Here is a 27,751-nt window from a genome sequence, read left to right as displayed (position 1 = left end):
CTAAGCATTAAACTATGATAATCGAATTTAGGAGTGTGAACTTCACCATATGTACACAGAAGTGTGCTTGCTGTCCTTTTTTGCACAGAATATGTCCTCAGGTCTTACTGGCTGAAATGTTTTGGTTTATGGATGAGGCCCATCAGTCTCGTAGCCTGTGAACACTGGTAGAGCTTTGTTGGAAAACAATTTGAAAACAGCTGCCAAAATGAAAATGCATATGCAGCTCCATTCTTAGGGATCTATTGTTTGGAAACACATTTGTAATTAAAGAAATACAAGGCTGTTTAAACCTGAAAACTGCAAAATGTTTGTAGAAGAGGATGATGAATATAACAGAATATTGTGTGGCTATTTTAAAAAAGAGATTCTGCATAAGCTGTCACTTAAAAAGCATGTCTTGGAACAAAGTCTGTATTGTTCTATTCTCATACAGAAGATGTTCAGGAAGACCCCTTACCCAATAAAATGTTGCCTAGGGTAGGGGAGTGGAAGTGATAGGCCTGGAAGTAGAGACGAAAGAGGGTAAGAGAGGGGACTTTCGGGTTTTACTCTGTCTCCACACTTAATGGTTGAGTTTTAAATTATGACTTCTCTTTTAATAACAAACACATTTGTAACTTAATGAGGAACTTCCCCATGGTCCAGTGGTTAGCACTCCATGCTTCCACGGCAGGGGGCATGGGTTTGAAGTTTGATCTCTGGATGGGGAACTAAGATTACGCATGTCAAGCAGTGTGGCCCCCACCCCCCCCAAAATACACACACACACATATAACAATTAAAAAATAAAATAATAAAGAAGAGTGAATGGGGATTTCCTGAAGGTCAGTAGTGTCACTCCCAGGATCTAGAGTAGACTGCTCTCTCCAGGATCCAGTCTTGTTTACAGCACACAGTAATTATTCCTTGGGGCTTCCCAGATGGCTCCGTGGTAAAAAATCTACCTGCAGCGCAGGAGACGTGGGTTCAGTCTCCGGGTCAGGTCCCCTGGAGAAGGAAGCCCGGGGAATCTCATGCACAGAGGAACCTGGCGGGCTGCAGCCCAGGGGGTGGCAAGAGAGTCTGACACGACTACCACCGATTATCCCTTATCAGATAGTTTTGAAATTTTAAAAATTACAAAGAAAAACTTTTTACAGGTATGCAGTTTTGATGTGCCCTTAAACAAGGAAAAATGAGGTCCCCCAAGGGATACAGTTAATATGAAGTAACTCATTTCTTAGAGAATTATTTCTCCGAAGTTTGGGAAAGGAAATCCTGACAAATTGGGAGTTTGAGTAGTTCTGAGGTTTGTGAGGTACGTTTTCCCGGGAAGATAGATTGAAAAAAAAAAAAACAATTCATGTAGAAAGTGTAAGTCCAAACAAAGCCGCGAGTACAGCTACACATGCGATGGAGTTTTGTGAACTTTGTTGCTAAATTACATCTCCCAGGGCTTTTAAAGCCTATAGGGGAAAACGAGTGGTCAGAAAGTGCTGGCCTAGTGGCTTTTACTGTTTCTTCTCGTTTTGGATATGAGGATTCTCTTCACTCCCCCTTCCCCCATATACAACACACAAAATATAAAGAAAACACCCAACATGTTCAGATTGTATTTTCAAGTGAAATCAGAAAAAGTCATTTTCGGTTGAATGGGCTTTTTTTTTCTGGTTATTGGCATGCATGCTAGAAGCTAAGAAAATAATTTCATTTAGATTTTAACTTCGGACCCATCTGCTCTCCAGCCAACTTCCAGTTTAATAGGAGTTTTTCTGAAGTGAAGAGTTGCTGTAGCGATGCTGCTTTTGTTAGTGGAAGGTTACTGTTTTTTAATTTATACTGCTTATAATTTATGCTGAACTGCCTCCCTGCTGAGGATCCATCTCCCTTCGGTAATATGAGATTCTTTTAGATTTTAGACTAAATTCTTAATGCCAGATACTTGTGAAGTGCAATGTTGCTAATGTACTAGAGATTCATAGTAATTACCAAATCTGAATACATTTCATCATACAAAACCCCTGTCCAATGTTTCCAGGCTTTACGTGAACTGGAGATTTTTACGAGGCATTGAGGCACAATTCTTGGCCCTGCAGAAAGGATTCAATGAAGTAATTCCACAGCATCTGCTGAAGACATTTGATGAGAAGGAGTTAGAGGTCAGTGTATGAGTATCATGACGTCATCTATATAACAAAGGACGGTTGAGAGGTTTCTGTTACTTAGTTTTAGAGGAGTTGTATTTCTGGTGCTTTTGAAGTTTTTCTACGTGTTGCTGTGAGAATTCTGACTCATAGGAAAAGCCATTCATGTTTTGGAAATTCTGCAAGTAGTCTCTTATATTGTGACTATCCTTTATTTTTCCTTATTTTCTGTTCTTTTAACAGATTTGTGTATTTTGTGTATATTCTCCCAGTGTTATTTCCTATTCTTTAGTTAAATGGCTCTTGATTTAGTTAAGTGAAACTTTATCAGTTGGTCTCCACCATAGTGCAGTTTATTTGGAATAAAAACCTAGACCCAAGTGGATTTACGTTAAGCTTTACAAGAAAGCAGTTGATAGACAAAAACCTAGACGGAACATTCAGGATCATCTCTATCTAAACAAGAACCCACCTGCAATGCAGGAGACCTAGGTTCGATCCCTGGATTGGGAAGATCCCTTGGAGAAGGGAAAGGCTAACCACTCCAGTGTTCTGGCCTGGAGAATTCCATGGAGTACTGTCCATGGGGTTGCAAAGAACTGGACATGACTGAGCGACTTTCCACACTATCTGAACATCTTCAGTCTCCTTGGAAATTTTCATTACTAATACAGACTTTAATAACCAGTTAACCATTGTTTTATTTTAAAGCTAGTCCTTAAAGCACCTTAGGTTTAGTTTTATAATTAAGACTTTTAACAAATACATCTGAATTGCTACTGAACTGCTTTGAAAAGTAATGAGATTTTATTCTGCTTGAGGTCCCAAAATTTAATTAGTGCCTAGGGATAGCATAAATATTGGATGTCTATCCATAATTTAAAACATGATTTTATTAATTAACTTTAGTGTCCTTTCTAACTAAATCTGTTAACAGATCTGTTAGACAAACCTAAAAAGATTGGTTTGACTCAATACCACCCCCACTCTTTTCGTGACTGAGCTGTTCATAGTGAAATGGCCAGGAGGAAGTAGGAGGAGGAGTGAGACACAGCAGAAATGACAATAAGGTTGAAATACGATGCATTTTTTTCTGTTCATATAATAAATAAGGAACTTGGCCTTAAAGTTACCACTCCTCTGAAGAAAGGAATTTTGAGAGGTATAGTCGCTATTATAAGTACTTCTGTAATTCTGTTTGGATAACCACTTACCTGTTCATGTAGCTGTGATTCAGTATTTTTCAGAACCCTGTAGAAGCTCTGTTGCAGATTTTATTCAATAATGTTAGGGTTTATTATATAATTTCTACTGCTAATGAAAGTAAGCTTTTCAGAAGAAATATGTATATATATATATAATTTATTTTAGTGTTATCCTGGGTTATTATAATTAATGGTAAACTATGGGATTTGCAGGTTAAATTATGTTCTGTACTACACACTATCATAAGTCAGTGTTATACACAGGTTAGTAAGATGACTCTGTCTTGGCCCCTAAGGAGGTGTATTAATCGGATCAAAGTGATTTTGACACATCACTTATACTGAGCCTGCATCAGATGCCAAGCAGAGCTCTGTGACAGTGCGTTCATATATTTTGTACTTTGGTCCAACTTTAAACAGACTTTACCACTTACTCAACACAATTTCTTGAATGCCCATGCACTATTGGTTGCTTTCAGAGGATATAATGAAACAGATATTACTGCCTTATTACTGCAGAGGAAACTGTGGCCAAGGGAAGTGAGCAGAACTGCCCAGAATGCCAAAGCTAATAAAGGTTGAAATTGGAATAGTAGATACAGGTCTTAAGGAAGGCATATGTAAGCTGTATTTACTCTAAATCTAGTTTCTGATCATTCACATTTTTTTAGAATTCTACTGTGAGATTATGGAACTTCTCATCTTGTCATGTCCATCACTGTGGTTCTCAGATCCTGGGTAGGGAACCTGCAGTGTGTAGGTACTCATGGAGCTTTAAAAAAATACAGATCCTAATTCACCCCAGATTCACAGCATTAAAATATGAGCATAGAACCTAATGTGTACATTTTGAAAAACTTTCCAGATGGTTCTGATGTCTACCTTTGATTAAGGACACCATTTGAAAGCGAACATTGCAAATCTAAAGTTCCATTTTAAGGAATTTTTGGCCTGACTTGGGTTTCCATTGTTCATTATTTGTGCAATATTTTAACAGCTCATTATTTGTGGACTTGGAAAGATAGATGTTAATGACTGGAAGGTAAACACCCGGTTAAAACACTGTACTCCGGACAGCAACGTCGTCAAGTGGTTCTGGAAGGCTGTGGAGTTCTTTGACGAAGAACGACGAGCACGGTTGCTTCAGTTTGTGACCGGCTCATCCCGAGTGCCTCTGCAGGGCTTCAAGGCTTTACAAGGTAGGAGAGAGGGAGGCACAGACGATCTGGCATCTCGTCGTCGGGGGCAGGGAGTTAGTATTTGGTGTATGCAGATGGTGTACACATGTGCTTATAAACAGATTCTCTTTTCACTCTGGTTCTTATCTGTAACTCTTGTGTCTTGATACCTTCTTCTCCTTCCTTCCTTTGTTCCCTCCCAAGAGCCTCTCCCGCTGGGTTCTCTGTGGTTGTAGTGAGTGCCGCATGTCAGGGGCGTGTGTGCTGACGCTCTGCCTTTCCTGGGCACCTCGCTTTAGAATGCTGCTGCCCGTTCCTCTAGGGGAGTCTGTCTGCTTCCATGCTCACATCTCAGCCTGGCAAACGTCTACGCACCTGGGAGGCCTCTCCCCTCTACTTTTTTAATCTTTTAATAGAGGCAGCATGAGTCGTGGAAGCCGTTTGTCTGATCAGAACACTTAGTTAATGCATGGCATCAGACCATCTCACAGCCGTATTCCATTTTTAAGAACTGCTTTCCGTGGAAGAGCTGTTCAGTTGGGGGATGAGTTGGGATATTGCTAGTGATCGTGGTGCTTCACTGGGTGGCAGTGTTCCTTTACCTCTGAAGCTTTTCATTTTTAAAACTGCTGCTGCTGCTGGTGACTGAGGGTGTAGGAAGCAAGACTGGTGTGTGACTCCACAGTGCCGCGCACAGTCAGTGTGCCAGAATTCCGCGGGGAAAACAGGCTTGAGTCGTGTTTGCATTCCCTCTGTGGAGAACTCGTTATCAGCAGGCTGCCCAAATGTATGAAGTGAAGCTGCATTTCTGCCAACTCTCTACTCTCTAGACTGCTGATCTTTTGCTCTCTGCAAAGTCTGAGGAGTGAAACCTAAATTTGCATTAGGCTGTCATCTTTTTGAAGATGTGCTGGATCTTGGATTTGCCCCTTTGGGACAATGATTGTCCATAGAAGATAGAAGTTGGCAAAAGGTTTCAATCCTGAACTTTTTCTTAAATCGAAAGGCTAGCAGATCAAGGAATCAGCCTTGTTATCCAAGGTCAGTTCCAGCTTTTAAAAACCCAGATTCTTTTCCTGGGCCTTTTGGCAGCTGTGTGGAGTCACCAGTCCTCCCTTAGCCCTAGACCCTATGGTTCATGTACCAGTTTTATTCTGAGATTCTGAAGGCTGACACAGGTGCCCACAGCGATCTGACCCGCACTGGCTCCCTCTGCAGGTGCCGCAGGCCCACGGCTGTTCACCATACATCAGATCGACGCTTGCACCAACAACCTGCCCAAAGCCCACACCTGGTGAGTTACTTCAGTAGCTTTTTCCCTCATGCCAGCTATGTAGGTGTTAGTTTCAAGCAGATTTCACATTTTATTTGTTGCTCTTTTTACTGAATGGACCCTTAAAAGAGTTGCTTATCATTCCTTTTAAATGGATTAAGATTATCCAAAAATGGGTAGGAAAATTCCTTTGGGGGATTTTCAAGTAAATCTCAACTTGAGAGGAATATAGCCTCTTTCTTGTAGTTTTCTGTATTAGTTTAGTGTAAACTAATACACACTTGCCAGTCAGTTGCCCTGTTTTGAATGAACTGTGATTTGCTTATTTACAGCTTCAATCGAATAGACATTCCGCCCTATGAAAGCTATGAAAAGTTATATGAAAAGCTGCTAACAGCCATCGAAGAAACGTGTGGATTTGCTGTGGAATGACAACTTCAAGGATTTACCCAGGACTCTATTTATAGCCTGAGGGACAGACAGCCTCCTTTCAGCAGAATTTCAAGGAATGCTGAAATACAGGAAAATGCCCCCCCCCCCCCTTTAAAAAATTTTAGGACACTGTGAGGGGAAAGGACAATTTTGAAATTCCTTTTCAAGGAAAAAAAGAGGTCTTTATGCTTTGCCATGAGGCCACATTCAGCTGCTATTTAAAATTAATATCTTGAACCTAAAGAATGCTGACTTTTCCTACATTTCCAGAGTTAGGCAGTATTCTACACTTAAAGACTACTACTATTTTTATAAAAGGTAATCTATTCAAATCACTTCACAGATTTCAAGTCTATCAAACATCAAGACAACTTCAGCAGTCGGTACAAGTCACATTTCATTTTGAATACATGATTTTGAACAGCTCCTGTACTTGCTCTTTGTAAAAAATAAAATAAAATAAAATTATTTTGAATTATTCTACCTTTGTAAACAATTGGCTACAAAAGAATCTTTAAAAAAAATTAAGCCATTTACACATTTAATTGCATTTTTCTATAGCAAAGCATTATATTTTAGAAGCATTATATGTTTCAACCTAGCCTAAGTGAGTCTTTTTTATATTTTTCAAGCACGAATTCTCTGGAATACAGCTATATAATTTTGGTTGTCAAGTTCCTAATGCAGCCATTTAGTCTGAACTTAGTAGCTTACTTGCTACAATAAAATGATGCATTCAGGGGCTCCCTGTTCTTTAAGAGACTTTAAAACAGAAACCTTAATTTTTTATCTTGAATGAGTATGATCAGGTATTTTGGATTTACGTTGCATCTTAAGTGGAAATACTGCATTTTTATAGCTACTCAGATCACATGGATGAGATGGGATTTTCATTCTGTTACTGGGTCAGCTTATCTTTGATATATATATATACTATGTCTGTAAACCAAAGTCTCCTATGACAAGTGCACCTAATTCATATTATATTTTAATTATGGTAAGTTTCTATCAAGTAAACCATCCTGAATCTCCGTTTAGCTGCTCATATCTTAATCAGTTAAAATTATGAAAAAGGAAAAACTCTGCTCGAAAGATTATTTAGCAAAGCTTAGGAAACTCTTTTACCTAACAAAATGAAGTGGGGGTGGTGGGGCAGGAGATGTGATTACTAAAAACAAAAACCAAAAAGTGATTCTAACTCTCTCATACACATTAAGTCTGAAGAGTAATTTTGGAGGTAATGGAATCTCGGTTCCCTTGGTGTTGAAGATCAGCATTTGATTTTGAAACATCCAGATTCAGCTTTGAAGGTGCGTGGCATGTTGCATGATCCAGAAGGCAACCAGAATTCTGGACTGAGAGCTTGGAAAAATCTGAAGTCATGAGTGGTTCTTTAAATTCAGCCGTCAGAAATCTGCACTATTCTTTTTATTTTTTACATTGATGTGAAATCAAGCATAGCAAATTTTGATGAGACAGCTTTGTTTAAATTTTGCAGCTTAATTATCAAGTGAATCAGCCCTTTGTGTACTTTCATTTGATGGATTGGTTTCAGCCTGTGTTCTCGGAGCCAAGGGCTTCCTCAGAGGTGCCTCGGAAGTCATGGTTAGAGAGGAGGGACAAAGAGAGGGCGAAGAAAGGCCGAGTTGGTATTTGAGCAGAGGCCTCGAACTCCCCACCCCCTTTACCCAGAACAGCTCTGATTTTTCTTTTATATATATACATATATATATATAGGAATTTCACATAAGGTTTCAGAGACTAGGAGGGGTGGGGGGATGGGTAGAATACAAGAGGTGGAAAACTTGCTGCTTAAAAAAACGTTGAGAACTACTCCTGGAGCTTCTCTGTGTTTATTTCATTCAGCCACATTCGACAGCCACATGCAAGCTGGTTTAGTCGTAACGGTGTAGTGGCGATGTGCTTATGCCGAACTGTTTCTTCCCACTCTGTTTTCTTACTGCATTCTTAGCTGTACCGGAGAACATCTTGAAATACCCTGTTTGATTATCAGTAGTTTTCAGCTTTCACAATAATACCTTATTGGTCGCAGGTCCATCTCTGTTTCATATTAAAGCACTAGCGCAGTGTAATTGTGCCTATTATCATCTTTCAGTAAAAGTAAGTGCATGATGAACACTTGAGAGAAATTATAACTGACAGATGAATAATGAAATGCTACTCTCAAAATAATGTACAAAATAGAGCAGGCAGATACCATCGCTTTTTGAGTGCCTTTTTAACTTTATAATGACTTAACAGAGCTTTAAAAGAAAGAAACTCCCCTCCCTTAGAGTCTGTGGTGTCACCAACTTTATTTATACACATGTTTAGATTTCGTTTTCAGAGTCATGTTACCTGATTAGTTCTAAACAGGTGCTGAGCAAACAAAAGCCCCTAACGAATCACTGAACCTTGGACTTGCACCTCATGTTTAATGTGAATATTTATTTCCACATGTCCCTCTTAGCTGGGTTTTTTCTAATCCTTCCTCTAGCTGTGTTATTTCAGACACGTGATGTCGTGTTTCCATACAATGCCTTTGCATCGTGAATGCTTAATTGTGAACAGTGGTTGCTTTGTAGCGCTCTTACGCAGTACAGAGGAGAGTTTGTTTCAGAGGGCCTCACTTGGTGTAAAGTTTTTAAACAGTGCTGTGTATAGTGTACATTTTGTTTTTGCACATAGTTTGTTGCCCCGAATGGGTTTTATTTTTAACCAAGTCTTTTATTTTTTCTTTGTAATTACAGTCCAGAGCACAAGTTTCCCTTCTTTTAAATACAGTGTAATTTGCTTTGTTTTATAACACTAAGTTGGCTTGAACTTCCGGTGCATTGAGCTGGCTGCATTGATGGGAGTTACGAGATTGTTCCAGACGTCTTGACAGTTTGATAGAGCAGCTCCTCCAGCTTGTCTTTAGGCTGCAGCACAGCCAATGGCTGCCATTTGTGGTATTTAATGTACTTACGTTAGAATGATGGTTGTACCAAATGCTGAGTTGTTCTGTTTCTAGATGTAATTAGTTCACTTATTGTAATATTCTTCTCTCAAACTGACTTTAAAAACAAAGTTTTATCATTTTCATTGTATGTGTATTTATTACAGAGTGTTTCAGCTTTGACATTCTTTGTATTTTCACTCAGTTGTTACATGAGCTTTATCAATAACATCTGTATAAACGGTTTTAAAAATTAACTATGTATGTGTCCGTGCCGAAGTTGAGCAATAAATGAATGCTGTGTGCACTGCCACAGCATCAAAGTTTTTAAAGAATATTGAGTTTATATTGAATTGTTTTTAAGAACTCTGGCTCTATCAAGAGTGACTACTTACAGACCATAAAATGTGAAGTTTAAGAAGATTTGTGAGCCTTCCTGAGCTGCTGATGTTGTCACGCGGTAGAGCCTGAGGGCTCGGGACCCCTTGTGCCAGGTCTGGCAGGGAAGCTGCTCGTTTTCTCCTGCGGTGGCACAGCCTTAGTGGTCAGTGTGGCCTGTAACAGCTTGCCAGGCTCTGGAGGGCAGGGCTACGACTGGGGCCTCATTTGCTTCCTTGGTGTTGGGCAGTAAAATCCTCGAAAAGCAGCAATCAGTTACATTTTCCCAAGGAGCCATGGCTTTAAGGGTCATAATTCACAGTTCTGTAAATGTAGTGAACGGAAGTCTTATCTACCTGCCTGCATGGGTGGACAGAGAACTGGGTGTTCTTTCATCCACAATAGTCTGTGTAAGGCTCTCCTCAGCATAGGCCACACACAGAGGCGTGTCTTGGCGGGGCAAGGGGGTGGTGGTGCAGTGGAAGCAGTCCTGTATTAAAAGTCCCCAGAAAAAAAAAATAGCAAAAGTTACCAGAGTGGGCATGGGGTCCATCTTTACATCCTTTTGAATGTATCTTTTTTGCTTTGCCTCACATTGCCAGTTTACTTGTTAGGATCTAAAATTAGTAGTAGTATCATCTATGAATTACCTGAAAGTTTGAGTAATACGTGACGTTTTTCTGCCGTGTGGTGACCTTTTCATTATAATGAAGGTTAACTGCAGCACCACCCACTGCATTTATCCGTACTTGATATCCCAAATGCTTTCGGTAGGATATGCACAGAGGAATGGAGCAGACATAATTACACAGAAAAAGGCTCATGATGATATTCTTAGCAAACTAGACAAATTAGATTTTAAAGTTACATTTCATTAAAAGGTATGCACCGTAAACATGGCTCGTTCTTTGTGCATTCAGCAAGCACCTGTCGTGTTCCTACCAGGTGTCCAGCTCTGCACCAGCTTTAGGGACACAGCTTTGGATGGTGTTTTAAAAAAAAAATAACGGAACTTCCAAACTGGTGTTTCTAGTGTATGTCTCCGAAGCTACAGTGCAAACCGAGGTCCTCAGAACTCAAGAGTGTGTGCAGCAAATCAGTCAGTCATGATGGGAACACAAGATTAATGACTTCAGCTCTGCAAGGCTTCAAATCCCTTTTGGTTTTTAAAAGCTGGTACTGTTCCCCCACTCCCTTTCCCCATGACATCTCAGGTTCTAGCATACCTTTTCCGGATATTTGGGCTGGGATTTATCTAGGTTATCAAAATAGTCTGAGCTGTAGTCTCTTTAAGTGTTTTATAAGCAAAGGAAGTGGAGAGACAACTCTAGCACCCTGAGGGGTGGGTAAGAGACCCGTCCAGGGTTTTTCTCCTGCTGATCTAAGTCTTCTCTCAGCCCAGAGAGTTAAGATGGAGAGCACATCACACTCAAACCTTGAGACCGCTCACTTTTCCCAGAGACGGTGACAGTGGAGAACTCTCAAGACAGGAGGACAAAGTTCTGCTTTTTAATTCAGGTACAGTTGACACATATATTCATTTCAGGTGTACATGATGATTTGATACCTGTCTGTATTGTGAAATGGTCAGTCTTAAGATCCATCACCACAGTCGCAAATTTTTTTTCCTTGTAATGAGAATTTTTAAGATCCCTGTTAGCAGCCTTCCAATATGCAATACATTATACTAACTGTAGTCACCATGCTGTGCTTATATCCCTATGCCCTATTTTATAAGTGAAAGTTGCTCAGTCGTGTCTGATTCTTTGCGACCTCATGGGCTACAGTCTGTGAAATTCTCCAGGCCCCAATACTGGAGTGGGTAGCCATTCCCTTCTCCAGGGGATCTTCCCAACCGAGGGATCGAACCCAGGTCTCCTGCAGTGCAGGTGGCTTCTTTACCAGCTGAGCCACAAGGGAAGCCCTTATAACTGAAAGCTTATACCTTTTGGCCACCCTTCACCCATTTTTTCCATTCCCCATTTCTGACAACTAGCAGTTTGTATCTACAAGCTCGGTTTTGAAGGGTGAGAAGGGTTTGTTTTTGTTTTAAATTACACACATAAGTGAGATCAGATATTTGTCTCCTATTTTACTTAGCATAATACCCTCAAGGTTAATGATGTTGTGAATGACAGGATTTCCTTTTTTAAGCTGAATGTTATTTCAGTGTGTGTATATGTACATTTTCTCTATCCATTCATCCATCGATGGACACGTAGGTTGTTTCTGTATTTTGGCTATTGCTTCAGTTGAATGTGGGGGTGCGGATAATCTTTTCCAGTCAAGTGTTTTCATTTTCTTCAGATAAATAACCAGAAGTGAAGTTGCTGAGTAATATGGTAGTTCTGTTTTTAATTTCTTGAGGAACCTCCATAGTGGCTGCACCAGTTTACATGCCCACCAACACTGTACCAAGGTTCCTTTTTCTGTGCATAGTCACCAAAACTTACTTTTTGGCAGCAAACAGTTATTAGATGATATCTCACTGTGGTTTTGACTTGCATTTCCTTGATCAGTGATGTTGAGCACCTTTTCATGACCTGTTGACCCTCAGTATCTTTGGGGAAAAATTATCTATTCAATTCCTCTGCCTATTTTATAACCAGATTGTTTGCTCCTGAGCTGTGTAAGTGCTTTATGTACTCTGGATATTAACTCCTTATCAGATGTCTGATTTGCAAATATTTTCCCCCATTCAGTGGTTGCCTTTTCATTTTGTTGATGGTTTTCTTTGCTGTGCAAGACTTCTTGGTTTGATTTAGTCTCACTTGTGCTTCTGGTGTCAAATCCAAAAAAGGAAAAAAATCACTGCCAAGACTGACGTCAGTGAGTTCACTGCCTTTTTCTTCCAGTTTCATGATTCCAGGTCTTACAAGTCTTAATCCATTCTGAGTTAACTACTTGTGTATAGTTAAGACAGTAGTCTAGCATTCTTTTGCATGTGGCTGTTCAGTTTTCCCAACATTATTTATTGAAGAGAATATCCTTTCCCCATTGTATATTCTTGGCTCATTTGTTACTGAATTAATTGATTTTATATGGTGGTGGTGGTGTAGTTGCTAAGTTGTGTCTGACTCTTGCGACCCCATGGACTGTAGCTCGCCAGGCTCCTGGGTCCATGGGATTGTTTGGGGCTAATTCTGTCCCATTAATTTATGTACCTTTATGCCAGTACCATATTGTTTTGAGTACTGCAGCTTTGTAATACAGTGTGATGTCAGGAAGCATGATGCCGCCAGCTTGTTCTTCAGGGGGCAGAGTTTTAAAGGCAGTTCAAATTTAGTGTATTTTTTCAGCTAAGAAGAAACTGGCCATGGTCCATCAAATTCTAGGTTAGAGTTTGAATCGTTTGAAATTCCATTCAGCGTTTTCAGCATGTCTGGATTTAATCGAATAGATCACTCTATAAGCTGCAGCTTAAACCCCAATTTTGGAATTCCTTCTGTTTATGCCATTTCTCTTAACGACAGCTGTCTTCTGTCTGCCCTGCCTATCTCCTTCTCCTGTTGCAGACACTCCCTGTTTTCAATGTGATACCTCTTTCCATCGTGAATGAATTTCCCCTACACCCTCAGTTCCTTCACTAACGGCTCTATTCTCCTGCCTTACTTAGACAAAGGTTTTCTTTTCCTTTCTACATTTTATAGGAGAGGCAGCTAATTCTCCAGTGTCCCACATGATACAGTAATGCATATACACAGCTAAACATACATAGTTATTAAAAAAAAATTCTCATTACCAGTTTAAAAAAAATCTGAAGTAACAGATTTTAATTGCACTTGTAATCATTTCACAATAGGTACATTTATCAAATTAATATATGAAACTGTATAAACTTAAGGTATTGTATAAATTTAAGATATGTATCAATTGTATCTCATTAAAAGAGGAGGGACTCTTCATCACCTGTTTCCCCAAACCCTAGTCTTACTTTCCAGAAGCTACTACTCCTAAACCTTCCGTCAGCTCTTGTGGTATTTCCACGTTTCCAGATGATGTGGTTAATAGTGAGTGCTCTTCGTTACTTTTAGACAGTCTGATTTGGGGGGCGGAGAATGGAGTAGAAGGATATTTAAAGATTTAGTTCTCACACAAACCACCTCATCCTGTAACACCTCCTCCCCCACCCCCACCCCATACAGTTAGAGTTCTAAGTCACTTTTCCAATGTGTGATCATAAGCTTTCCCTGGTTGGTTCTGGGCAAACTGGTTTCACATATAATCCCCTTTCCACAGGTACTTGGATAGCAAGAGCTTCCACTGAGTAAAGTTACCGCTTCATGAATTTGCATTCTACTTTTAAAAAATGCACTGGCATCATCCCTTTCCTGGTAAATTCCCTCACCTGTTCTTTTTTGTTATTCCCAGTTACGTAGTTTGGCAAAGAGCTAGCTGAATTAACTTGAGAGTCCTCAAGCATTAAAAGGAAAAAAGAAAAAACAAGCATAGTGATGCCTTTATAACAAATTCGAGTAGTGTATTACGCAAAGTTAAATAATCTGAGTCACACCTGGGGACTGTTCTTCCAGACCTCGGTGGTTAAGTTGCTAAGGTGTTTTTGACCCTTGAAACCACCTATGAATGAGTACGTGTAGCCCGCTAGGTTTCTCTGTCCATGGGAATCCCCAGGCAAGAATACTGCACAGGTTGCCGTTTCCTTCTCCAGGGGATCTTGCTGATCCAGGGATCGAACCCAGGTCTTCTGCACTGCAGACAGTCTCCTGCTTTGCAGGTGGCTGTTTCACTGACTGAGCCAGAGGCCACCCTCCACCTGCGCTGTATTGACCACACTGCATTATACCCGCTCATACCACAGCTTTGTAAAGATTTGCTCATTTTACTTAAGAATATAGCATGTGCATCTAGCTAGACGTTATTTTTCTCTAACAGTTTTAGACCTTATGTTCTAGCTCTTGTGCATTTCCCGCATTCTGTCCATTCACCGGCACTGACTGTCACAATGTATACACTGCAGCTATCTGCATGTCTCTTCTAATGATGCTCTAAATTTGGCTATCCAGGGAACTCCTGCCTGCCTAGAGGCCCACACTGTCAGCTGCTATTCCAAAAGGGCAGCACATGGGACCAGAGCATTGGGTTCAGCTGCTCTTCTCCCCAAGGTAAGCAGACCCTGCCCTATCACGCCAGCTGGCTTCCCTGGGTCTCTGTCCCTGTCCACATACTCCCCTCTCCATATGCCCTAATGGGCGCCCCTCTTCTCCCTTCCAATCCTCCTCTGGTGCCCTCTGCCATTCGCTGGCTTTGATTAGCAAAGTTCCCATTTCCTCAACTGCTCTGAAGTCTCCCCGCACCTCCTGGCTTTTACTGAAGCCCTCCTATTCAGGAAGGACATCACCCTGAGCGAGTTTTTCCTTCTTCCTCCTCTGCTCTCACCGGAAAGAGGGGTGGTGTACTCCTTCCCACCTGCCATCACGAGTGCTCTTTTGAGCACAGATGGACGATCTTACACCTGTTACCCCTCCCAAATGACAGAGGCCATAGTGCGTAATTCTCGTCTTCCAGCCTCCACATGACAAAGTTACACAGACTTAACCATCATATTTTCAGGGTTTAACCCTAAGGAACCTCTAATGACAAGCCCACACTTTAGCTCTTTTCTGAATCAGAGATCTTTTCTTTTGGTCCTCAAGTGCTGTTTTTGTTCACCTAAAGCAATAGGCTTCAGGAGCTTGCTGCTCAATTGAGGCTTGTTAATTGCTTTCATGCACCTCTTTTAAAGTTTTAGGTCAAATTCAAAGCAGTAAACTTTAAAAAAAAACAGTATTTATTTTAAAAGTTATTTCATAAAGAGTACTAGTCATTCAGAAATGATTCTTCTGGTTTAGATTGTTTTACTGGCTCAGTTCTAGCTCTGCCCTGGTAAGTCCACACTGAGCAAGTCTGGCATCATAGGAAGGGGTTTCTACTGTACTGAAACGAAGCCAAATGAAGCCGACATTTGAAGCGCTCGGCTTCCAATTCCCGGAAAAAAGCATCATCGTCGTTCTGTGTTATCATGTACTGCAGTTGTTGAATTTCCTTCTCCATCTTAGATCTCAGCTCTCTCTTCACCTTACATAACATCTAAAAGAGAATTCATGTCACTTGCTGGTCACAACCCCGATCCCGGCCCTCATCTATTTTTATTCCCTCTCTACTTTCCTGCTCATTAAGCTTCTGCAGTAATTTTAATAATTGAGCAGCAGCTCTCACAGAGATTGGAACAGGTAAAGTTAAAATCACAGAATACAGGTTTTGAATCGTTAATAGACCTTATTAGTATCCTCTCCACTTCTATTTCTTAAAAATGTAAATTAATGATTTCTATCTTGTTAATTATTACCTGGGCCTGTGATTTCTCTCTGGCTTTGAGCTCTTGACGTTCCTGTGATATGGCTTCTGCCAGCAATGAAAACTGTTTACAGGGAAGAAAAAAACCAAACCTTGTATTTGTAGTCCAAATATAACAATTATGTTCACAGGCTTAAAATCTTTAATGAAAATCAGCAGTACAGACTCTATACTGGGGTCAAGCACTAGCTAATTCAGTCCTAAATTTCAGTCAGTCTAACCTGTGTATGGCAAGTTCTGAATTAACAGAGACTCATGACACCAGGTGGTCAAGACCAAGCACATCAGAACGTACTCTAGCAGCGGTGGACCCACCTGGTCTTTATAGTAGTTCTCCATTGAGTCCAGTTCATTCTGGTGCTGTCTCTTTTGTTCGTCTCGCTTTTCTTTGGCATAGTTTCTTAGGTCTCGTAACCTTTGCTTTTGAATCTGTAAGCCTTCTTCAAACAGTTTCTTAAATATCTGTTAATTATTTAAGTCAGAAAAAGTTATGTGGAGTTTTCATGGAGGAATAAAATTTTGCCCAACTAGAGGTATGCATACTGACTGTATTTCACAAAGTTTTTTGGGGGGAAATATTAGCAAGTAATACTTTAATACTCTACTATATGGATATCACATTTTGCTAATTCACCAACTGATGGACACTGGTAGTGTTTCCTCTTTTTGTCTGTTATAAATACGGCTGTTACAGTATGAACATCTGTGTATAGTTACCTGGGGTGAAGGTGCTGGATCATGTTTAACCTTTTGAGGAGCTGCCAGACTGTATTCCAAAGTGGTTGCCCTGTTATAACCCCACCAGCCCTGCGTCTGTGTTCCAACTTCTACATCCTTGCCAATACTTTATTTTAGCCACCTTTATGGGTGAGAGTTTATGTCACTGTTGCTCTGATTTGTATTCCTTCAATGATTAATGCTGTTCAGCATCTTTTCCTGTATTCCAAAGGTTCTTTGCTGCAGCCATGTATATGGGAAAATAACCCTAGAGCAGAGGTAAATGCTGCATGTCCCCTTGTGCGTAGCTGAGGGCCGCGTTGTTATTATCTAACTAGGCTACAGATAAACAACTGTTCAAAGGGTTTGGATATGCCCACTTGTCCTCCACTGATTAGTAAGAATTCTTGACCAAAGTACAGCCATGCATTCATTAGTCGGTGGTATTACCTCAGTGTGAAGTTATTAAACCTCTCAAAGCCTTAGTAAGGATCCTCTAGAAATGAGGATACTAGTATGACTCCCTTCAGAGTATTCAGTCCCATGAAGTCGAATTACCGTAATGTTTTACTCTAGAGATGAAATTTATTGCTAGTTTGAAATCACAAGCTTGATAAGGATGAAATAGCAAGTGTCCTGTGGAAAGATCTCACAGCATACCTATCCATTATTTTCCTGATTTTGAGTAGAATCGAAGGTCATATAATCACACCTTAAGTTCCTGTCTCTTAGAACATGTTCCCAGCCCCCTAAAGCAGTCATCCTGGCAAAATACTGACACACAGGAGGTCAGAGGGAATTAAGACCTCACATTAAGATAAGCGCAGTGGAGAAATTCAGATAACCAACAGGCACATGAAAAAATGCTCCACCTCTCTAATTATTAGAGAAATGCAAATCAAAACTACAATGAAGTATCACTTCACACCAGCCAGAATGGCCATGATTAAAAAGTCTACAAATGCCGGGGAGGGCGTGGAGAAAAGGGAATCCTCCAACACTGCCGGTGGGAATAGAAGCTAGTGAAGCCACTATGGAAAACAATATGGAGGTTCCTCAGAAAACTAAGAATAGGATTTCCATATAATCCAGCACTCCTGTTCCTGGGCATATATCTGTAGAAACCTATAATGTGAAAAGATACATGCACCCTAATGTTCATAGCAGCACTATTCACCATAGCCAAGACATAGAAACAACTTAAACGTCCATCAGCAGATGAATGGGTGGATATAGAAGATGTGGGACATATATGCAATGGAACATTACTCAGTCATAAAAAGAACAAAATAATGCCATTCGCAGCAACATGGATGCAACTCGAGATTATCTTACTAAGTGAGTCAAACAGACAAATACCATACATATCACTTATACATGGAATCTAAAATATGACAAGTGAACCTGTCTACTGAGGGAGAGGGAGGCAGAGACTCAGCTGGGGTTAGCAGGTGTCAACTTTCATATGGAGAATGGAGAAACAAGGTCCCACTGTATAGGATATTTGTCAATACCCTTTCACAAACCATAAAGGAAAAGAATGTATGTATAACTGAGTCATTGCTATAAAGCAGTAATTAACACAACTATACTTCAACTGCAAATCAACTATACTTTGATTTTTAAAATAGTAGTAGAGACTGAGAATAGACTGGGATGCACTATGGCAGTAATAAAATGAGGTGTGAACAAGTCTGAACTCTAGCCAGCATTCCAGACTTGCATTCAAATTAGGACAAGCAATGAGGACAACCACAATGAGGGTGGTTCAAAAAGGTAACAGACAAAATTTATCTTTTTAATTGGATTGGACAGAAAAGCCATAGTTACCATTTCTTCCCGGCTCCTCATTCTCATCATTTTTGAACGCAACTGAACTCTATAATCATCATAATATTTTCGGGCACGAACAATCTGCTGTCGATTTTCTTTTATCTTTGATTGGGTCAATTTCTGCCTATGAATTCGGTCTTTGAAGTCTTGCTACGGGAAAGGAAAAAGAGGTAAGGACAAGAGGAAGACAGACTCCGAGGTTCTCATCAACCCTGCTCCCCATCACGATGTCTTCAGGCAGCAAGCTGGCTGCGGAGGGCCTGTGGTCTGCTGGCTGCGCAGAGCGTGGCCCCCGGAAGCCTGCCAGCCTCTGTTGGTAGGTTCGTCATCGGAGTCAGAAGAGCTGCCCCACAGCCCAGTGGTTAAGATTCTGTGCTCCCACTGCAGGGGGCATGGGCTCCACCCCTGGTAGGGGCAGTAAGAGCCTGCCTGCCATTGTGTAGCCAAAAAAGCGGAAAAAGAAGAGCTATCTCCACTGAGCCCCTCTCAAACAAGAATCTCATCTCCCGGTTCCTCCAGGAGGTCACCTAAGTAATACCCACATGCCCACTTAAAAGGAGTAGAAAACTGGCACTCTCAAAAGATGCAAAACTAAGGAAATCAGGTGATAACTTAGCAAAGTAGTGAGGATGAAATGAAGTCATGAAGGAAAAGCCTTCAGACTACCTGTCCAGACACGCGTGTTCTTCTCCCCAGCACCAGAGTCCCACATGCAATTCCTGATGCTTCCCCTTCCTTCTTAGGAACTGTTGAGAGTTTCAGTTCTCGCTGCCTGTCTATTGGAGAAGGAAATGGCACCCCACTTCAGTACTCTTGCCTTGAGAATCCCCATGGACAGAGGAGCCTGGCAGGCTACAGTCCATGGGGTCGCGAAGAGTCGGACACAACTGAGCGACTTCACTTTGACTTTTCACTTTCATGCACTGGAGAAGGAAATGGCACCCCACGCCAGTGTTCTTGCCTAGAAAATCCCAGGGACGGGAGCCTGGTGAGCTGCCATCTATGGGGTTGCAGAGTCGGACACGACTGAAGCGACTTAGCAGCAGCTTGTCTCTATACTCAGTCTCTTCCTCTGGCTTATTACTGTCTTTGATCTCTGTCCTCTCCCTTCATGATACTTAAGAGGATAACATTATCTAGTATACGATTGTTAGCCCAAATTATAATGGAGGCATAAATAACCTCAACTTTCTATTTGGGACCTGAGAAAGAAGGGAGAGGACAAAAAGAACACTTGAGTTAACCACCTGGTACCCTGAAGGGGCTCATAGGTAGAGACAGACCTGGATTAAAATCTAACCTTGCCCTTGCTGATTATGGCAAGACTGAGGGCAAGTTAACATTTCAAAACTTCAGTTTTTTCATTTCACAGAAAACATCTCTTTTGTGTTACTATAGAGACACTGTATAGGGAGGGAAGTTCAGGAGGAAGATTCAAGATGGAGGGGACATATGTATACCTATAGCTAATTCATGCTGATATTTGGCAGAAAAGAGCAAAATTCTGTCAAGCAATTACCCTCCAATTAAAAAATAAATTAGAAAAAATAAAACTGTGTTTATGAAGTACCTAGTACCTTACCCTCACGTCAATGTTGGTTAAAGACCTAAATGCTTCCACAGGCAAATGCTGGAAGTATGAGTCAGTAGGGATATTGCCTGGCTAGTACAAATAAAAGTAATTAATATAATTCACAAATTCAAAGATATAATACCCAGTTTGCTCTTGACATACCAGTCTCTTGTTATGTTCATATTCTTTCTTGATAAGCGCAGTAAGGAGGTCATGCCTTCTCAAGGCTTCTTCTATCTTTAAGTGGGATGGAAGAGAAGGAGGTTAATAACTCTATTCACTGGACCAACAAGGATAAGCTCTGCCTCTTTTTGCCCTGTATTTCTGTGCTTAACTGACAGCATCTTACTTCGTCCTGGAGTTTCCTCTTTGACTGACTTTCTCTGTGTGCGTCTTTTTTGAGTTGCTCAACCTGTGCGATTTGCTGCCTCCACATTTTGCTTAGTGCTTGGCCAGAAACATAGAGAAATGGAAACTGCTCCAGCATCAGGGGCAGGAGACTGTGTTCATTCACTTTCACTGCAAGGTAAAAAAAAATTTTAATCTGAGAAACTTACTGACAGCTTTTAAGAAGAAATCTCATTCAACCTTCAGTCAAAGCTTATCTACGTGATATGGCTCTGAGCCTGAAAAGAACAAGTCTAAAAGTATGTTATTACTTTTGCATTCCTTTTCTGATTGGGACAAGCCAACTACTAGTAAGGCTGAAAATAAGCTCAACATTTCTGACCGAGGACATGCTGGTCTTGTGAAGTCCATCCTAACTGCTCAGCTGATTCAGTGCCTGGGGTGGATGCTGTGTGTGTGGTCAAACAGACTCTCCAACCCTCCCAGGAGGGAAAATCTGTGTCTAATAGGATGTAGTTAAAGGTCAGTGGTCTTTGAAAATGCACCTCGGTGCCAACTGTCAATATGCAGGAGCTGGATAGGCCCTCTGCTTGCTTTGGAGCATCCCTTTGGTTCTACCAACTTCCCAGAAACAAAGAAAAGGCAGCCAGCACTTAGTGAACAGAGAGAACTAAAGCTGGAGCAGCAGGTCAGCCAGTGCACTCCTTTGTGCCAATGTACTGGCATATACTTATAGAGTTTTAAAGAAATGGCTCATTTAAGAGTTTTATCTCTCTTTATAGAAATTTAGCATACGGCAGAGGCAGAAGAGGGCAGTTTGTCCAGCTCACTGGTAGATGTTAGTTTTCAGTGCTGTGTCCTTGGCAGCCAGCACACACTTTCAAAGGATGCCAGTTTTCCATAAAGTACAATTTTGTGGTTCTTACTTGGAACTGCTTTATTTGGCTTTGGCAAGGCACCTCTTGGACTTGGAGTTGTGGTTTTTCTAGAGTAAATCTTCCAGGGCTGACTTCGTTTTGGAGTTCCTTTATGAACAGCTTCTCTGTATATTTTTTCCTTAGACATAAAACAATAGAATGAGAAGTCCAATAGCTCTTTCATATATCATCTTAAATATTACATATCAGCAAAAATAGTCAACGTAATTCCCAACCAAACTACCTTACTCAGACTCTAAGGTAAATACCTCTTTAGTTTCTGGCAGCCCATGGAGTTTGAAAAAGCACTGGATCTTATTCAGGTTTCATAGTTGCCATAGTCCTACCTGCTAAATACGACAACCGGCAATGTTCTGAGTGCTTGCTTCTTTGACAGGCTTTTCCATGTGGATTACAAAAGTTCTAAACCAATGTTTAGTTATAACCATACTGTATTCTATATCCTGGTTTGTGAACATTTTAGCATAAGTATTTTCTTCCATGCTTTCATTTAGCTTCTGTAACTATTCCCTTGAAAGGCAATGAAAACTTATGCTTTGGGTTTGTTCCAACCAAGCTTAGAACTGGGATTTTCTGTCTTCTCTTACTCTCCCCTCTTTAGCTTGTCAGCCCAGACTGTCTTTAAAGCCTTGGTGAACTGATAAAACAACAGAAGCCCTTAAAACTGATGGAAGTTTCAGGCAGGCAGGAAAAAACACTAGAGTTTCTGGTACCACAGTTTAGCAGCTTGGTTACCCTATGAATAAAAGAAAATCCACATCCATGAAATGAAATTCTGCTTAAGAGGCTAATGATTAAGGTTTTGTTGATTCTTTTTTCCTTTCAAAAAGATCATCTCTGTACTTTTCCACTGATCTGATCAAATGGCATTTATTAACAGTAGAGACTTTTACCCACTGTTTCCTCCTCGTCATTTATTCCTAGAGGTCCAATATTCTCTTGAACTTTATTTCTTCTTAGTTCCTTTTCAAATGCCTCAGTTATTGCCTACAGGGGAAAAGGCCATATGATATTATAGTTATTTAAAACATACAAATGCAAACGAAGAAAAAAAATCTACCTAAGACTGCCATTCGAATCACTTTTTTTAAAGTTCCTTTCAGGCTACTGATCAATAAACATATATTATTTAACAGATACCTAACTGAGACATAAAACTTTACCTCATGTTATTTTTTTGTTCCCACAGTTTATAATGATTTTGATACACCCTTGGATGGAAGTTACATGTTGAATTACATCCTGAGTTAGTTTTCACCATTATAAAACATACTATAGCGAACAACTTAAATGTTCTAAATTTATGCTACACTTCAAAATCACTATTCCACAGCAGAAAGTCTTCCTCAGTAATCATACATTCTCCTGTTGAACCCTAACCATCTTTCATTCCTGTCTCGGGCATTTTCATCCTATCTGTAACTCAAATGGTCTGTCACAGTTAATCCACCTCAAGTTCTCTTTATTTCTAAACCTCTCTCTGAAAATATCAGTCTACACTGATACACCGTCTTAATCCACTGAGCACTGGGCTATATAAGGTTAGCTTTGTTAGAGTTTCAGGAGCACGAGTTTTATAATGGGGGACATAAAAGCCAGGTCACATGATTTTGTCATCCACTCAGCTCAAGCATCTTAAATGCATTTTATGCCTTTAATCAACAGCATGTTCACTGTAGCATCTGGCTGAGGGTAAATAATGGTAATACCTGCTGCCTAGTAACAGTCAAGAGATGGGATATACCTGTGCTTGAAATCGGCGGATATCTGTTTCTTTGGGTTTTCGCTGCCTTTTTCTCTCCATCTGGAATTGTTTGTTTTTGTTAACTGGAGATGGAGAGAGTGAATGAGATCTGGAGGGTGCCTTTCTATGCATGGCAAGTCCTGCAACACAAAAGAGACACATACCGTGAGTTTCTGAGCGCCAAAAATGTTAAGCTGGCACCAAATAGTTGATTTTTACCAAATCCAAAGAGACTGTGAATGTGCTAAATGTGCTCTCCTCTAAGTGATTTCTATTTGTATGTTTAATATACCAAGCAAACAGACAGATGCACATAAATATGTGCTCAAAATGTTTCAAAGAAGTACTAAGTTTCTATATTCACTTTTGGGTTGAAAATGGAGCAACATGTGGAATGCCTGCTGCACACAAAGGCCTATACTTAGTATTCTTGGTGGTAGAGAGAGGGAAAAAAAAAAATTTAAACCATCCTAGCAGTGTGTCTGCTAACCTTTTACCTATGTAGGTCCTGAGGAGGGGGATGTAAGTGTGTATGTATGTATATGTGTGTGTGTATATACACACACACACACACACCCCTTACCCTTATAAAGCAGCACCTTATATACAGAAGTTATTTAGCCTTTTTAAGCAGTCCTGTTCTTCCCTACTTAGTGATCCAGCCCCCATATTCCACACTGCCTGTGAGATCTAACAAATTACTTCCCTCCACAAACTTTTTTATGTCCCATTGTTTATAGATACATTTAGGAATCTGCTAGTTGTGAAGAGGGGGACTCTGTGCCTTTTTGGAAAAGTAAATAATTCAATACAGCTCTGACATCAAGGAAATTTGAAAGGTTTGATAACTTTCTAAATAAATTTTTCCAGAGAAGTAAAGTGTCCTTGAGCTTTTGTCTCTTTACTCTCTTGATTTAAATCTCTCAAGTTAAGTAAAACTAACTTGCACAATCTATTTTAAATGGTGTTTTAATAACGTTTTTACTATGTCCACAATGTATTCTTTAGAAATTGAAGATCCAATAAACCAATCATTTTAACTTACAATATGTTTTCAAAATGGTATAACATGCACATTACAGGGTGAGGGTTCCTAGAGACCACCTAAGCCAAATCTCAGGGAAGAGAGGAAATAATCAAGACAAGGAAAAAGTATTCTTACGGTTAAAAAAAAAACAACTGAAAAGTAAGTTCTGGATGAGAAATGGACTGTTTCTAGAGAAACAAGGGATGACCAAAGTAGATAAAAATGAATGCAAAACATGCAGAATTTCAGTTGCTGGAAAATGGGATAGTTATCTGAACAAGCAGTAGGAAGCATCTGCAAGGACGTGGCAAGGCGGAAACTGTCATGCATTGCTCATATAAGTACAAATGTGTGCGATCACTTTGGAGGGGAATTTGGCAATGATAAAGTGTAAACCCCTGATCTACCAATTCTGGAAGATGTGGATCCTAGAGAAACTTTTGCACATATTACAAGTTGTTCACTGCAGAACTGTTTGTAGTTATGAAATCTGGAAGCAAAAAAAACCCCACATACACATAAACAAAAATACACACTCATATAAATGAGATACACTGTACGAAATCAGTGAACAGTGTCACTCAGTCATGTCCGACTCTTCACGACCCTATAGACTGTAGCCCGCCAGGATCCTCCGTCCGTGGAATTCTCCATGCAAGAATGCTGGAGTAGATAGCCCTTCTCTCCTCCAGGGGATCTTCCCAACCTAGGGATCGAGCCTAGGTCTCTCCTGGATTGCAGGCAGATTCTTTACCGTCTTAGTCACCAAGGAAGCATGAACTCGGTTACACAGTAGTTATAATGAGTGAACCAGAAGTACGAACAGATTTTTAAAACAATGTTAACAGGAAAAAAAAAAAGTTGCAGAATAATATATATAGTATCTATGTAAATTTTAAAAATAACATATTTAGACAGGTAACACAATGCTGTTAAAGAAAAAAGAGGTGAAATGGGAATTTGCTATATGACTCAGGGAACTTAAACTGGGGCTCTGTAAAAACCTAGAGGGGTAGGATACGGAGGGAGGTGGGAGGGAAGTTCAAGAGGGAGGAGACATATGTATATCTATGGCTGATTCATCAACATTCATGACGTTTGGCAGAAACCAACATAATACTATAAAGCAATTATCCTTCAATTAAAACATTAAAAAAAATTTTTTTAAGTAAAAAGACAAGGGTGAGAGGGTTCCAGTTCAAGATGTTAATATACAAGCTCCTGAATTCATCTCCTCCCAAGACACTAACATATACTACATATGGAATAATTTCCTCTGAAAAGAATCTAGACACTAGATGAGTGACCCAAATGACAAAAAACCCATATCAAAAAGGGTTAGGGCACACCCTCAACTACCAGGAGCCATTAAGAATGAAGAGAGTGGCTTGGACACCCACAAAGATTTGAGAACCAACCAGGAGCTAGGGATGGGCTGAATGCTAAGAGTCCTCTCCTGTCCAAGACTACTCCTTCAGGACTGAGAGAGTGGCTGTTTTACATACTGCTCAGAAACCAACACAAAGTCAGGAAAATGAAGAAACAGTAGAATATGTTCCAAACAAAAGAACAAGATAAAATTCAAACCAATCTAGATGAAACACATACAGGCTTTACCTGGCCTTGGCTTCTTCGGTCCGTACTCCACAATGCCATCACTGTGCTGAGACAGGGTCTCGTCATTTCCACTTCCCACCTCTTCATTTCCAATATTCTCTTCGGAGCCAGTCTTTTCTTTCATTCGGTCACCCAGGGCACTTTTTAACATCTATCAAGAAAATTCTTTTTAACCTCTGTTACTGATTTCAGCAGAATGCAAGTTGGAAGGATTAGACAGATAAAACCTTTTAAAAGCTTTCTCTGATAATTAGGCACAGGTTCAGGCACAAGTTTTCAGACGCTTATGCAGAGTTTCTAAAGGATATATATCAGTGCCACAGGCTATCAGTTCCAATCACCTTAAGTCACACAGGGACTTAATATATTTATTCAATGATATCTCCAAACTACAGTATTTTTTGAAAATCAGAGCTCATCCAATTTTATATCAAAATGTCTTTAGTGACAAAGAGAAACAATACATATGCATCTAAATATATATGGTTTAATGTAATCATTTGTTATTTAATCAGAATTTGATAAAATTTGGATGAATATGTACCAAATCTGGTTATATCATAAAAGGCTAGGAGATAATTTCTCAGCCTATGTCCCATCTGCTTGACTTACAGAAGATTTTCACAGTAACTAAGATAAAATTAACTTTCTAGTTCATTAAGCTTAGCTCTCATCTTAACTGGAAAATCACTTACATGCTCACCAACTATGACAATCTCAATACAGGTAAGACAAAAAAAATTAGACTTGCCGAGTCTAGTTCAGAGAGGCGCTGAGATAGCTTCTCTGATACTGCACGTAATTCTTGTTCTGTTAACCTTTTTCCTGCCCTCTGGGAGAAAGGTGAATCCCAGGATGAGACTGCAGCTCTGTTTTCATATCTGTAATAAAAGGTGATATGACATTTAAATAGACAAGTGTACATTACTTAGTTCAGAACAACTGTAGTACATGCTTTGTCAAATGTTTCATACTGGCCTTCACAGCTAAATCTGGAGAGCACACCCTTAACTCTTCACATCCCTTTGCGAACAAACTGTAAATACTGAAGCCTGCAGTGCTGTTACCTTCTTTCTCTGGGAAGTTTCCTTGTCCTAGGGCCTCGGTCCCGAGCTGGATACATTTCCTGTTTGCTATCTTTAGACAACTTGGAAGTTAACGAAACTCTATTGTCTGGTTCCTATTAAAAACAAAGGAGAATTGATTTGAAAAAGACATAGGGAAGACATAAAAAACAACATATTGTGTGTGATGGGAAGGGAGGACCTATGATAGAAAGCTAGGTCCCTTTATTCTCCATGTTTTGCCTTTTTAAAAAACTCATTTGTCAAAACACTCTACTGATCACCAATGCCAAAGGAATGGAGCAATGTCTGTAAACTTGTCCTCAAAGAAAAAGCATGGCTCAGGATGTCATTCAAATACAAAGGCAAGTGAAGTGGTCTCAAATATGAAAATTTACAGAGGTTATGGCTACACCTGAACAGTGAAAAATTATCAAATCAGAAGTGTAAAGTATTAAAATCATTTTCTTTCATATGATGAAGTCAACAGAAACAGTTCAAAACAAATAAGCAAAATCTCTAAAATATGAATATAAACTCAACATTTTAAACAACGTATATCTTAACTTTGGAGGGAATCTTATGGAAAATATTTCTTGTGGTTAAGAAACATTTGATGTTTAATTAGCTCTTTAATTTCACTTATCTTTTTCTTCTATTAAAGTAAAATTAAACGTAATGCCTTTAAGTAAAAACTATTATAATCACATTTAAAAGAAACCTTTTTAAAATTGAAGTTAGTGTCCTTCTCAAGAACTGGTTCAAAATGATTATTTCCATTTAACTGCCACTCAGTAAAGAAAAAGAGTATTACCAACAACTCAGAAGCCCTTCCACCACCCCTGCAAGCCCCCTCAAAGTAACCACTAACCTATGATCCCTTTCTCTCTTTATCCATTCACCCTCTGATCTAAACTGATGCTCAGAATGTTTAGAATGACGGTCACCTAATGCTAATTTACTTTTTTGGTATTGTTTCAATTTTTAATAATGACAGTGTATCATT

General features: G+C 39.9%; 2 protein-coding genes across 6 annotated transcripts in view; one reads left to right on the top strand and one right to left on the bottom strand.

Annotated features, from left to right (window-relative positions):
• Positions 1 to 6,694, top strand: part of SMURF2 (SMAD specific E3 ubiquitin protein ligase 2) — a 115,704-nt gene extending 109,010 nt beyond the window's left edge. Inside the window, exons 16-19 of the mRNA XM_069541836.1 lie at positions 2,021 to 2,141; positions 4,329 to 4,530; positions 5,728 to 5,803; positions 6,115 to 6,694. Coding sequence (XP_069397937.1) covers positions 2,021 to 2,141; positions 4,329 to 4,530; positions 5,728 to 5,803; positions 6,115 to 6,214 — 499 coding nt within the window. The 3' untranslated portion in view covers positions 6,215 to 6,694. The remainder of the gene's footprint in view (positions 1 to 2,020; positions 2,142 to 4,328; positions 4,531 to 5,727; positions 5,804 to 6,114) is intronic.
• Positions 6,695 to 15,300: 8,606 nt separating this feature from the next.
• Positions 15,301 to 27,751, bottom strand: part of CEP95 (centrosomal protein 95) — a 36,674-nt gene continuing 24,223 nt past the window's right edge. For all 5 annotated transcript variants that reach the window (XM_069541830.1, XM_069541831.1, XM_069541832.1 and 2 more), the window contains 12 exons: positions 26,749 to 26,861; positions 26,433 to 26,562; positions 25,682 to 25,832; positions 23,038 to 23,177; positions 22,191 to 22,280; positions 21,282 to 21,411; positions 20,357 to 20,526; positions 20,170 to 20,244; positions 18,432 to 18,584; positions 16,200 to 16,346; positions 15,877 to 15,948; positions 15,301 to 15,617 (listed from right to left, as the gene is read on the bottom strand). In XM_069541830.1, coding sequence (XP_069397931.1) covers positions 15,441 to 15,617; positions 15,877 to 15,948; positions 16,200 to 16,346; positions 18,432 to 18,584; positions 20,170 to 20,244; positions 20,357 to 20,526; positions 21,282 to 21,411; positions 22,191 to 22,280; positions 23,038 to 23,177; positions 25,682 to 25,832; positions 26,433 to 26,562; positions 26,749 to 26,861 — 1,548 coding nt within the window. In that variant the 3' untranslated portion in view covers positions 15,301 to 15,440. The remainder of the gene's footprint in view (positions 15,618 to 15,876; positions 15,949 to 16,199; positions 16,347 to 18,431; positions 18,585 to 20,169; positions 20,245 to 20,356; positions 20,527 to 21,281; positions 21,412 to 22,190; positions 22,281 to 23,037; positions 23,178 to 25,681; positions 25,833 to 26,432; positions 26,563 to 26,748; positions 26,862 to 27,751) is intronic.

This window comes from Ovis canadensis, chromosome 11 (genome assembly GCF_042477335.2).
Source record: "Ovis canadensis isolate MfBH-ARS-UI-01 breed Bighorn chromosome 11, ARS-UI_OviCan_v2, whole genome shotgun sequence".
Lineage (NCBI taxonomy): Eukaryota > Metazoa > Chordata > Mammalia > Artiodactyla > Bovidae > Ovis > Ovis canadensis.
The sequence above is the reverse complement of the archived record's forward strand: the minus strand, read 5'-3'. Positions and strand labels throughout refer to the sequence as shown.